Below are 12,716 nucleotides of genomic sequence, written 5' to 3' on the forward strand. Positions count from 1 at the left end.
CCGTTTAGTCTGGCAGCACATTTACCGGTGCGGCCCGTCAATACGTTCACCTGCAGCCCTGCAGGCGGTGTTTTCACCGCTAGAACATTCAGAGACACCACAAGTACTTAGAAAACAACTTTTAATTGTAAAATCCATCGACATAATTAAAGACACAAAAAAATGTCAAAATGTAAAAAAAACAAAAACAATATTAAACATCCCCAACACCTTCATCTTCAAAATACGCATAACAATCAATACTATCAAATGGCAGTTTTTGGTCATCATCTTTAAACAATGTGTGTGTGTGTGTGTGTGTAGATGAAGGTTGTGGTTTGGCTCCTTCCCCCGTGTACACAATTAGCCGTATAAACCAGCAACACACTGAACCAACAAGACTCGGGATGGCGGTAAACGTGGCGGCATTTCGGTGCTCGTGAGTAACGATGTGAACGTGGACGAGCGAGTGACACACAGAGAGGAGAGAAGAGGTAGATACCAAAGTAGAAAGAGTAAAGATACCTGCTGAATACCAACTTTTAAAGGGATACCTCGGGCATTTGAACTGTTGTTTATTTGGCCCTCAGTTCTTATGAAGGGCTTTTGTTGATGTGGACAGAGTGACAGCCTTGCATTATAAAGACTGATTTATAGCTGCAGATGTGTAATGGTACATAAAGACGGGAGTTATTTAACTTTACTTGATGATCCACATGAAAATAACCAGCTATTCTGACAGAAATATGAAACTGTATGAAGTCGCTTGGTGAGAAAAACACATTGAAATGCCCGAGTATCCGTCAACACTGGAAACGGTCTCGAACAGGAAATATCCCCTTTTTGTTTGGTATGTTCTTATCACCACGACCGGTTTGTGGTAAAAGGGAGTTCTCTGACAGATCTAAAGGGAATCTAAGTATTTCTGAATGTGTTAAGACTAATCCGTCTTGTGAGCACATACAACAGTGAGATTGTCCCTCTACTGCATACAAATTGTACAAAATGTCATATGATCATTAACTAACAACTGAAAACATGAACAAAGAAGAAATTATTCGTATCGTGCAAGAAGTTAAAACCGAATCACAAAAAAAGTACAAAAGAAACGTAGTATTTTCATGGCACAATGGACAAGAACTATAGATAAACCAGTTATTTACTTCTTATGTTAATACTTAAGACTGAAAATCCTGTTGCTTACAGTTAAACCTTCACTGAACCTGTGATCATTGTGACTTCCTGCTTTGAACAATCAGTGATGGAAATCCTTCTGTGAGCTCCACTTCTGGTCAATACGGGGCTGCAAACACTTCAGAAAACGTACTGAGTTTGCAAGATGTAAAACGTAAAAAAAACAACAACACAGGCAGCGACGTGCTGCTGTTGACCAAAACGAGGTGACCGTGTCCAGCGTGTGAACTGGACTGTCTGAAATCATGCGTTTGGTGCACCGACTCCATCGAGCCATCGAGTGTGCTGCAATATTTTCCAGCCTCGTATTGTTAAAAGGTCTAAGAAAAGAGAAAAACACGACAACGTGTGCCTCCCTACGCACCGCACGGAGGTACAATGGAAGCTTATCACACTTTTTATTGTTCGATGGCAATTAAAATGCAGCATCATTGAAAAGGATACAAAAATACAAGGCCATGTGTCTGTGACGCTCAGCATGAAGATGATGCCGTGAAAAGTGCTGCGTGAGCAGTTTCACGATCAACCTTCAAAACAACCCGCCTGAGTCTGAACTGAAGCAGCGACATCTCGCACATCAAGCTTCCATTCCCGGTCGTCCTTTGAAAGGGGATTCAAACCCGCGAGTCCTGCTTGTGTGTGACTGTCGGCGGGAGAGCGGCAGCTTACCGAGCGGCAGCGTGGTCGTCACAGCGAGCGGACGAGTGCAGAGGATTCTGGGAAGGTTCTGAGAAATGTCCAGCTGCGTGTGGTTTTGTCGTCGTACAGGTGAATGTCAGCGTGTGTGTCATGTTTGCATGTACTCGGTGTGTGTGTGTGTGTGTGTGTGTGTGTGTGTGTGTGTGTGTGTGTGTGTGTGCGTGTGTGTCTCAGCAGTTGAGAATGGGCCTGGTTCTGTCCGGTCTGAACGGGAACACGGGGCTGTCAGATTCGGCCTTCCCTCGGTGAGGACCCAGAGTAGCCACGGCCTGGATGACGTCACACACACATACACGGATTTGCATATTAGTTTCATGATTGTTAAAATGCAACCTTTCAAAAAATTTTAATACAATCGGGTGAGTTTTTATGATTTTTTTTTTTTTTTTTTTTTTTTTTATGGGTGAATTACAGCAATCGTAAAATATTGCTAGTTAAGGGAAAAAAACCTTCTTTTTTTAACTACAAAAAATGTCATATTTCCTATAATAATGTCCATAATGTAGATCACTGAAGTCGCTGGAAATATTTTACTTCTCATCTTGTATTTACTTTTGGAATTTAGGAATTTTTTTGTAACTTCAAAGTTACAAAAAAAAGTATTCTTTAAGTCCTAAGTGTCAAAGCAGATATATATAAGCAATATAGAATAGAAAGGCTACATCTTCTGTAAAAATAAATATTATTCAACATGAACTCTGTAAAAAAAACAAAACCGTAAGTGCGATCTCCTCTAGTTGTATAAAAGTCATGTAACCGTGTTTCGACTGACGCAGTGAGGTGTGACGACTTGTCGCCACATTTCCCATAAACTCTGTCACTTCTGGTTTTGCAGATTTTTCGTGTCAACCAGCATTTGGTTGGTTTGGTGATGAGAAGAGCACACACACCTTCCTGATCGCTGTCCAGTCCTCCAGGATGTCCAGATCAGGCAGCATGTAGACGATATATGGACGTGAGCGGCATTAAGGACAGTGACGGCCACAGGGAGCAAGAACAAGCCGTTAACATTTAAATACAGAACAGCATTTTTTTTAGAAGCAGTAAAAGTGGAAATACTTTGTGGTATTATTTGGGCGGGACAATATGGCTAAATATCACAATATTTTTGACCAAATACCTCAATATTGATATTGATGACATAGGATCACTATAAAATATTTATATAATGAGATTTTTGGTATACCAGTAATCAGTAATGTGAATATAATGACTAATATACATATAAAATATATAGAACAGTCTGGTAAGTTCAGAAAATGACATCACTTTACTGTAATGCAGCCTTTAAAACCAGGAAAAGACAAACACTTATCTGCCAAATCACAATATTACGATATTCAAAATCTAAGACAATATCAAGTCTCACATCATGAATATAATATCTATATATTATCCAGGCCTGGATAGAGCAATAATAGAGGCCGGGGCAGGAGAAGGATATCAGACACCACTGAGGGTCGTCTCCTCTTCTTATCCGGACTTGAAGCATCTCGTCTCTTCTTCCTCCCCGACACTTCATCGTTCCACAGCTCTGATAGAAAACCGGACAGAAACATTCACATGTTAAGTGTGTGCGTTCGAGGTGACCTGCTGGATGTGTGACACAATGTCAGGCCTGTGTTGTGCGTCACCTGATGTGATATCGATGCTGTGTCTGTCCTCCTCCAGTCTCCGGATCTTCTCCTCCAGTTCACTCTGCACCGTATCAAACAGCAGCAACTTCTCACTCTGCACACGCACAGAACAGAGTGTAAAACATACACATGCATCTATATATATATACATACAGTGGTGTGAAAAAGTGTTTGCCCCCTTCCTGATTTCTTATTTTTTTGCATGTCTGTCACACTAAAATGTTTCAGATCATCAAACAAATTTAAATATTAGTCAAAGATAACACAAGTCAACACAAAATGCAGTTTTTAAATGAAGGTTTTTATTATTAATGGAGAAAAAAAAAATCCAAACCCACATGGCCCTGTGTGAAAAAGTGTTTGCCCCCTCCTGTTAAAACATAACTTAACTGTGGTTTATCACACCTGAGTTCAACTTCTCGAGCCACACCCAGGCCTGATTACTGACACACCTGTTCTCAATCAAGAAATCACTTCAATAGGACCTGCCTGACAAAGTGAAGTAGATCAAAAGATCCTCAAAAGCTAGACATCATGCTGAGATCCAAAGAAATTCAGGAACAAATGAGAAAGAAAGTAATTGAGATCTATCAGTCTGGAAAAGGTTATAAAGCCATTTCTAAAGCTTTGGGACTCCAGAGAACCACAGTGAGAACCATTATCCACAAATGGAGAAAACATGGAACACTGGTGAACCTTCCCAGGAGTGGCCGGCTGACCAAAATTACCCCGAGAGAGCAGCGACGACTCATCCGAGAGGTCACAAAAGACCCCACGACAACATCCAAAGAACTGCAGGCCTCACTTGCCTCAGTTAAGGTCAGTGTTCATGACTCCACCAGAAGAAAGAGACTCGGCAAAAATGGCTGCATGGCAGAGTTCCAAGATGAAAACCACCGCTGAGCAAAAAGAACATTAAGGCTCGTCTCATTTTTGCCAGAAAACATCTTGATGATCCCTGAGACTTTTGGAAAAATACTCTGTGGACTGACGAGACAAAAGTTGAACTTTTTGGAAGGTGTGTTCCCGTTACATCTGGCGTAAAAGTAACACCGCATTTCAGAACAAGAACATCACACCAACAGTAAAATATGGTGGTGGTAGTGTGATGGTCTGGGGCTGTTTTGCTGCTTCAGGACCTGGAAGACTTGCTGTGATAAATGGAACCATGAATTCTACTGTCTACCAAAACATCCTGAAGGAGAACGTCCGGCCGTCTGTTCGTGACCTCAAACTGAAGCCAACTTGGGTTCTGCAGCAGGACAATGATCCAAAACACACCAGCAAGTCCACCTCTGAATGGATGAAGAAAAACAAAATGAAGACTTTGGAGTGGCCTAGTCAAAGTCCTGACCTGAATCCTGTTGAGATGCTGTGGCATGACCTTAAAAAGGTGGTTGGTGCTGGAAACCCTCCAATGTGGCTGAATTACAACAACTCTGTAAAGATGAGTCGGCCAACATTCCTCCACAGCTGGAAAAGACTCATTGGAAGTTATTGCAAACGCTTGATTGCAGTTGTTGCTGCTAAGGGTGGCCCAACCAGTTATTAGGTTTAGGGGGCAAACACTTTTTCACACAGGGCCATGTGGGTTTGGATTGTTTTTCTCCCTTAATAATAAAAACCTTCATTTAAAAACTGCATTTTGTGTTTACTTGTTATCTTTGATTTAGATTTGTTTGTTGATTTGAAACATTTAAGTGTGACAAACATGCAAAAAAAAAGAAATCAGGACGGGGGCAAACACTTTTTCCATTTATAAAAAATAAACCACTGGAAATATCATGCATTAAATAAATGTAAAATGATTGAAGTGATTTGTGTGTGTGTCCGACCTCCCAGTGTTGACATGCTGCCTGGATCTCACAGTCGTACTTGTTCTTGATGGACTCCAAACACAGCTCTCTGTAGATACCTGACAAAGACGGAGGGACACGCACAATACGAGCGTGAATAAAGTAGGCAGGAGTGTGTACAACTTTAAGAGTGTGAGTGTTGAAGTTACCTGCCACCTTGGTGCGGACCTGCATGTTCTCCAGCAGCACCGCCAGGGGCTCCAGATATTCTGCCGCCCGTCCCGCCTCCACCTCCGCCAGCTTGCTTTTCACCTGACTGAGACGTTCGCGATACAACCTGCAACGCAACCGCAGGCGGAAATATGGATTTGTTACTTATTACGTTATTATTTTTGTTGATTCAAATTCAAGACAAACTCGACATAAATCTGCGTCAGTCTTACTGGTCTTTGAGATCGGTAAAGTATTTCTCCAGGTTGGACATTTCATCCAGACACTCCATCCTCCTTCGCTCACAGTCCTCCTCGTCCATTTCTGGAACGACAGAAAAGAGTCAAACACACACACACACTTGCGTATTTTTAAACTTGGACTGGGATGGAAAAGGGAAACCGCTCAAGAAGGAACTTCCCAAGAAGGAATGTCCAGTCAAAGCTTTGACAGCAGCTGCTATTTATGTTTTTGATCAGAAATATTCACTGAAATCGTGCTTTTCTTCAATAACGGGTATTTTGTATAATCTGGATGTGAATGTTGGGCTCGTTTTCTGCGTTTCCTCACCAGAGCTGTCTCCATCCTCGGAGACAGAGGAGGTGTCCGAATCCTCCTCCTCCGAGCTGAAGGCGTCTTGCTCCTGCTCTTCCACCTCCATCTCCTCTGCCGCGTGGTCCTTCTTCTCCCGGTCCCGGTGCACCGGCATGGCGGCGGGGCGACTTCAGGAAGGACGTGTTGGACAGAAACATAGATCAGCTGGAGAGAGGCGGACCCCCCTCCCCCCTCCTCTCTTTCCTATTGACCACGTGTTACTTTCTAAATGTACATTTTGATTCTTTCACTTGATATAAATCTATATAATACAATAAAAAAAAATTAAATAATATCAAATATATAGTTTTTGAAAAGTCATTTTAGGGTTGTAGGTTGACCGACACCTAGTTCTACATCGCATTATTTCTACATGTGCACTATAGTCTTCGTGAACGATGTTTTATTACGTTTCTTCCTTTAGTTGTATTTTTCAAATCGATTAATTTGGAAAAAAAAAACAACAACAACAACAACATTATAACGACCATGAAAAACACACGTCATAACACTGCTTGATATCGGGTATTAAAAGTTACGAAAGCAAAGCTACTTTTAACTGAATGAGATCGGTCTGTCTTTTTTTTAATCTTAATATTAACACGCAGTTTATAGAAGAGAAATAATAAACGGCAAACATAAAGTTAGCATTTTGTTAGCACGTTAGCCAGTGTAGTTAGGTAGGAAGCAAATGTGTTAAAAACAACAACAACAACAACCCATGAACAAATAAAGCTGAAAACTAAATCACAACTCACAAAATGTTGAGGTACAGGGCGTTTGCGAGAATATTAATGTAAAAAGTATTTTCCAGCAAAAGGAAGATTAAAGTTGTTGTTTTTTCCTCGGCTCCAGTTCCACTCGTGTATCCCAGCTAAGCTAAAAACAAATCACCGCAGGGCGCTCTTATTGGTGTCGGGAGTTGTAGTTTTCTTCACCTCTAGCGGTCGTATAACCGAAGCGCTGAGAAACTACATTACCCATAATTCAGCAGTGTCGCTTCGAGGTGGAGCGTTCGCGCAGGATTGTCAAAACGCGTTTTATTACAACTTTGAAACCGGACACCGGGTTTGCGTCGAAAGTAAATCGCACGTTTATGATATTTGTATAATTCTAACGGGATAGGCAAAGTAAAAGTTTTTTTTTTTTGGGGGGGGGGGGGGGGGGGGGAAGAGGGGGTATCATCGAGCCATGTTTGCGTTGAATGTATCTGGTATCGATTACTTTGTTTTCCCTCCTTCCATCCGCCATGATGTTTTCTGCTAGTCGAGTCTTGATCCTTCGCGGCTGCGGGACTGTTGTGGACAGGGAGGTGCGATGTATGGATGCGGTGCCCCCCTACCTCCTCCTCCCTCCTCCCTCCTCCTCCCCCCAAACAACAACAACAAAAAAAAAAATCTGTTTTTAGTTTAAACAGAACGCGTCCTCTCCGGTAAACTCTGCGGAGGGCTTGTTAATCCGTTAATAAATGAACCGGAAGCGGCGTTATAGTCTGAAGATTAACGCTCGTTAAAAGCGGCTAACGCGGCTAGCTCCTCCTCGCTGTCCGCCGTCGTCTCGCCGCCTCAGGAATGTTCTCCAAAAAGCCTCACGGGGACGTCAAGAAATCGACGCAGAAAGTGTTGGACCCAAAGAAGGACGTGTTGACGAGGCTCAAGCATCTCAGAATAGTCATAGGTGAGTTTAAAAAAATAAAAATAAAATAAAAAAACACCTTCATCGGGCAGCTAACGAGGTTAGCCTCTCGGTGCCAGTCCGTCCGTACAGGGCATGTCACGCCAAGCTCTTCTCCAAAATCTTGAAATTCAAAGTTTATTTTAATGTAAATAAGGACGCGGCCTTTTTTACGACAAATTTGAAGACAATTTACATTTGTTGGTGTTGACTCGTTAATTCGGCTTACCATTTGTTGTCTATTGTGCCATATTTGATCACTTTAATGTCATGTTTTCCACACGTTAATGTTTAAAGTTATTACTTCAAAAATGACAGTAGGGAACGGCGCCTCGTGTATATAAGCTAGAAGTGAAAAGTAAAGTGAAGGGAATAAGGCCGGCTGTTTTCTGCCGTCATCATAATCTATTATTAGAAGATGGGTTTAAAAGCTTGATTTATTTTTCATGCGTGTGACAATCCCATTAAATCGCCATATTTTTGCATGGAGTTTGACACAAGGTCTCTTAAGATAGAGGACAATCAGGTGTGATGTGTGTTGTTGGGCTGACTGTATGCAATTGAGACACTGATGCTCCACACTGTTTGTCAGGCTGTTGTGATTTCTGCAGGGGCGTGCCGGCTTGTTGGACAAAGGCCTGATGTGTGAGAAACGCTGAGTGTTTTAAGACGTGACAACACACCACCACCGTATGGGAGATACCATAGGAGAGAGATGAGACTATTAACAAGTGATGGATGTTTGAGTGCCCTGGGTTTTGTCTTTCACTGACACACACAAACCTAAAGGGAACATGCAACACACACACACACCGACCGGAAAGGGAAATAGCCTCTACTATTTCCTCTCTGTGTCCAGTACAGTAGCTCCACTTCCTGTTTCTATTGTAAGAGCTACTGTGTATGTATGTGTGTGTGTGTTGTACAAGGCTGAGAGAGAAAGGGGTGTGCCCCCCCCACCCATCCCCCTCTGTGCTCTTCGGGGAACATTAGACCTTGATAACAATCAGACACACACAAACATACTTGCAGTGATGTTGTTTGAAAGGGAGAACTTCCATGGCCGAACAATGGGCCACCACACCGATTTACAGTTTTAACAATCAGCGCCAGACCACTTGACGCAAGTGCTATTAGTGAAGCTGTTGTGACTTGTCACGTGTAGCAGTGCCACTTACTTTTCTTTTTTTTTTTAAAGCAGGCTAAAAAAATATATATCCCAGAGCAAAGAAAGCATAACCATGTTGCTATTGTTGTTTTTATAACTATTCCTGAAAACAGATTATAATTTATCTGCTTTGTTACCCTAAAAAAAATTTTTTAACTGCCTTCGACTGTTGTTGCAAATTTTAATTTCATAGAGTGCTTCATACCTTATCTGATTTAATGTTTCAACAGGAAGTTGTTACATTGCTTTACAATCCTTTTGGTGCAATCGGGTTGTTAAGTAACTGTACCCAAGACCTGTTTAGTCCTGTTGTTGATTCCAGGCCAAAAAGAAACCCATACTGTTGTGTTCTGGATGATGTAACATTGGAATATGTTAATATAAAGTATTGTTTAAATAAGATAGTATTGTCTCTGGAAGCAATTAAGATCATTCCATTTAATGAGAAAAAAAAAGAAGAGCTATTTCTGTATAATATCACAAAGTCACGATTTCCTTTTATTATTAGAGCTCGGACTCTTTAAAGGAGTAAACGGTTGGAAATCAAGCTGTGATAAATGTTGTGTTAAAATGTCAGACGTACCAAGAGGAAAAGATAGAAAAGCACTCAGCGAGGCGGCCGAGGCCTTACAAGGGCAACCAGTGTGGCACAGATGGCCTCAGTGTGTCTGTGTGGCGGAGTTCAGCTTTCAGCCGACACATAAACAAACCCGAAGACTATCAGCAGAAAGCTGCTCTGAATGTGAGTGTAGTTGGGCATGTGTGTGTGTGTGTGTGTGTGTGTTTTGAGATTAATGTCTTGTGTGCTTGTGTATTTTCCTTTAGTTTTGACCCTGAACTACAGTGCTGGTGGTATATTGTCAGTGTGTGCGTGTGTTTTTTATCTCAGAGTCTGAGTCAGTCTGTCTCTCTGCTAATGACAGCCAGTAGTGGTGAGATCGAAAACACATGAAGGTAAACTTCCTTTTATTTTAGAAGAGTGTATGTGGTAAACTGTGGCCGTGTTTGTCTGTGGTACACGGCTGGCATGGCACAGATGTATTTAGTGAACTGAAATGTTGCAGTGAGGTTACATTTCTCAAATGTACTTCCTGTAATAAAAAGTGTGGTCTTCACAACAGTCCATTTTTTTTAATTATTGAACACTTTACTATGTTAAGTACCCTGAAATAAATTGTGTTGTCGTTTGGTGCTGTATAGATCAAATTGACTTGCACTGAATTGAATTAAAACTCTTGAGATAATGGATAGAGAGGAGCCTGTAACTAATTTAAATCCAACTGCTTGGATATTCATTGGAAAGCTACCTCCCTGCTGAACAGGCTCATGTGATGTTTTGTGTACAGTGATGGGGTTGTTTGGAGAAATATCAAGATTTTATGAAGATATGATGTGAGGAATGACAATATGGGGCTGAGAAAAAAGTTCAAATTTCTGTTGAAAGTAAGGACAAGTTAGTGAACTGTTTGACTTTTTGTACTCCTCCTCGATAATAGTTAACTTTCAGCTTTATGTATGTGAAACACTTCATGTAATTTTCTTGCTGTAAAGCACTTTGAGCTGCATTTTTGTATGAAAGGTGCTGTTCAAATGAAGTTTATTATTCTCATTTTCCAGAAAATGCAGAGCCTTCAGAGCTGAAGCAATTCTTCGACCTGAACTATTCCCACATCTACTATGTCTTCTTTGAGAACTTTGTCACCATTGAGGTCAGCCTCAAGCAGAAAGGTAAGTTTTGCTGACGGCCACGAACAATGCTTTAAGAGGAGACGCTACAGTAAATAAATCATAAATCTGCCATTAAAACCGCATGATTAAAACTAATCTACATTTTTCAGGTCATAAATCCCAGAGGGAGGAACTGGACTCGATCCTCTTCATCTTCGAGGTGATGGATGTTTACAATTCTCTACTTAAAACGGAGTCCTAGAAAGTTAAAAAGTAAACCAGGTGGTCTCAGTCAGTACCACAACACCAGCTGGCATCGACCTCACACGAAGACCACTGGCATGTAGAAACACCCAGAACGGAGGGGTGGTGCTGAGAGTAGCCTGGATAAGATAGGTGTGTGTGTGTGTGTGTGTGTGTGTGTGTGTGTGTGTGTGTGTGTGTGTGTGTGTCTGTGTGTCTGTGTGTGTGTCTGTGTGTGTGTGTGTTGATCCCCATTCGCCCCTCAACAGACTTTAAATTCAGAACAGGGCTGTGCAAAAGCACAAGTCCATTGAGAAGTAGGATAAAAGAACAGGCCCAATGTAGGTTTTCTCTCATAATTACTTATTTATTATTACTTATTATTTATTCATGTTAAAATTAGGGCTAGAAAGTAAACAAAAACAGAATTCATGGAATCGTTGGTTGCCTATGAAAGTTATATTTAAAATACATATATACTATTACAGCTACAAAAGCATATAGCAATTTTTTTTTATCATTAAATCAACAACAACCAACAAGTTTGTAAAATCTGAAGCATTATCATTAGTTATTCTATTAATCTGTCTTTTTTTTTCCCCTCCAGAAAATCCTCCAGCTCCTTCCAGAGAGAATCCAGAGCCGCTGGCAGTTCCACAGCATCGGTAACTCACAAAATCAGCTGCTCCTTAAAACACATCACAGTCAGGTTTAACCAGTTTTACGATCTGTGATTATTTCATGTAATATCTGAGACCAACCAGTACAAAGACCTTTTTTTTTTTTTTTTTAATTTTTTAAACCCAGACCTTTATTAAAATGTATTCACATTTAGTTTGAAATAGCTGGGCTGACATGTCTTTCTCGCTCAGGGCTGATCCTCAAGAAGCTGTTGCACACTGGGAACTCTCTGAAGGTACTGCTGGGATTCACTGACACGCTGTCACCTGTCACCTGTCACTCATCCTCTTTAGAACCAGATGTGTACACTCCTCATTACCAAGTCCTAAGTTTGAAAAAAATCTGCAAGTAACACACTAAATCTGGACTCCCCCTCTTCATATCTCTTTCCTCTGTTTTGTAGATCCGTCGTGAAGGTGTGCGCTTGTTCCTGTTGTGGATGCAGGCGTTACAGAGCAACGCAGAGCGCGAGCAGCTCTGCATGTTTGCCTGTTTGATTCCTGGTTTCCCGGCTCCACTCTGTCACGGGACCCCGCGCACTCTGGACACTCTGATCAACCCACCGCTCAGTCTGACAGAGAGTTAGTACAATACACACACACACACACACACACACACACACACACACACACAAAATTTGCTGTGTTGAATGTAACTTTTATCTACCTACTCTCCCTCCCTGCAGCTCAGGTGACCCCAGAAGAGATCACTCCACTGGTTCCTCCCCAGTCAGGTGACAAGAACCAGGAAGACCTCACTGCCTACTTTCTAGAAGCTCTGCTTAAATACATGGTAAACCAGGTATTATCCACTTTCTTTACTAACACAATTAACACAACATAATCACTGTTGAAAATGTTGCAATGCCTTACTAATGATGCTGATGCTAAACACATGGGAGAAACCAGGTCCATCAGTCACTGATGGTTCAGGGCTGGGTACCGAACTTTGATATTTTTATGGCATCGACTGAATTTTCAACTTCAAGTAAATCTTATGAGGTTTAGGCAGCCACAGCCTCTTTGTGGGCGACCTGCCCCAGTAAATGAAATCACTTTGTTTTAGCTTTGGTAAATCTCACCACAGGGAGCTTTATTTCACTTTTTTTCAAACACATTTTTTGGCCACACACCCGTCTGAGCTGCGTGCGATGAGGTAACTTCAGGGTCGTCT

At 41.5% G+C, this 12,716-nt stretch overlaps 2 protein-coding genes across 7 annotated transcripts in view; one reads left to right on the forward strand and one right to left on the reverse strand.

The window, feature by feature from the left end:
- Positions 1-107: 107 nt before the first annotated feature.
- On the reverse strand, positions 108-7,125 carry brms1la (BRMS1 like transcriptional repressor a). 2 transcript variants are annotated; one of them, XM_069173018.1, is made up of 9 exons: positions 6,868-7,112; positions 6,086-6,237; positions 5,749-5,839; positions 5,515-5,642; positions 5,345-5,424; positions 3,507-3,603; positions 3,317-3,406; positions 2,763-2,827; positions 108-2,141 (listed from the first exon to the last, which is right to left on the reverse strand). In XM_069173018.1, the coding sequence occupies exons 2-9, from the start codon at positions 6,222-6,224 to the stop codon at positions 2,043-2,045; spliced, it is 789 nt and encodes a 262-aa protein (XP_069029119.1). In that variant the 5' UTR covers positions 6,225-6,237; positions 6,868-7,112; the 3' UTR covers positions 108-2,042. The 2 variants fall into 2 exon arrangements, with proteins under 2 accessions (XP_069029119.1, XP_069029118.1); XM_069173017.1 differs by having other exon boundaries at positions 5,345-5,642; positions 6,868-7,125.
- Positions 7,126-7,315: 190 nt separating this feature from the next.
- ralgapa1 (Ral GTPase activating protein catalytic subunit alpha 1) overlaps positions 7,316-12,716 on the forward strand; it is a 65,459-nt gene continuing 60,058 nt past the window's right edge. For 2 of the 5 annotated variants that reach the window (XM_069173026.1, XM_069173028.1), the window contains exons 1-7: positions 7,320-7,786; positions 10,569-10,679; positions 10,790-10,839; positions 11,470-11,527; positions 11,735-11,778; positions 11,947-12,124; positions 12,229-12,344. In XM_069173026.1, coding sequence (XP_069029127.1) covers positions 7,681-7,786; positions 10,569-10,679; positions 10,790-10,839; positions 11,470-11,527; positions 11,735-11,778; positions 11,947-12,124; positions 12,229-12,344 — 663 coding nt within the window. In that variant the 5' untranslated portion in view covers positions 7,320-7,680. Of the gene's footprint in view, positions 7,787-10,568; positions 10,680-10,789; positions 10,840-11,469; positions 11,528-11,734; positions 11,779-11,946; positions 12,125-12,228; positions 12,345-12,716 lie in introns of all 5 variants that reach the window. The other 3 variants (XM_069173025.1, XM_069173027.1, XM_069173029.1) reach the window with 3 other exon arrangements.

The sequence above is a fragment of the Embiotoca jacksoni genome, unplaced genomic scaffold (genome assembly GCF_022577435.1).
Source record: "Embiotoca jacksoni isolate LCO1_2020_lvr unplaced genomic scaffold, fEmbJac1.0.p SCAF_57, whole genome shotgun sequence".
NCBI classification, from domain to species: domain Eukaryota; kingdom Metazoa; phylum Chordata; class Actinopteri; family Embiotocidae; genus Embiotoca; species Embiotoca jacksoni.

Excerpts from the sequence above, each read along its gene's own strand:
- brms1la (XM_069173017.1), bottom strand. The coding sequence starts at position 6,224 with ATGCCGGTGCACCGGGACCGGGAGAAGAAGGACCACGCGGCAGAGGAG. Across the intron at positions 3,407-3,506 it reads CAGCATCGATATCACATCAG|AGCTGTGGAACGATGAAGTG; the intron begins GTGACGCACAAC and ends GTTTTCTATCAG. Across the intron at positions 2,828-3,316 it reads ACGACCCTCAGTGGTGTCTG|GTCCATATATCGTCTACATG; the intron begins ATATCCTTCTCC and ends AATGCCGCTCAC.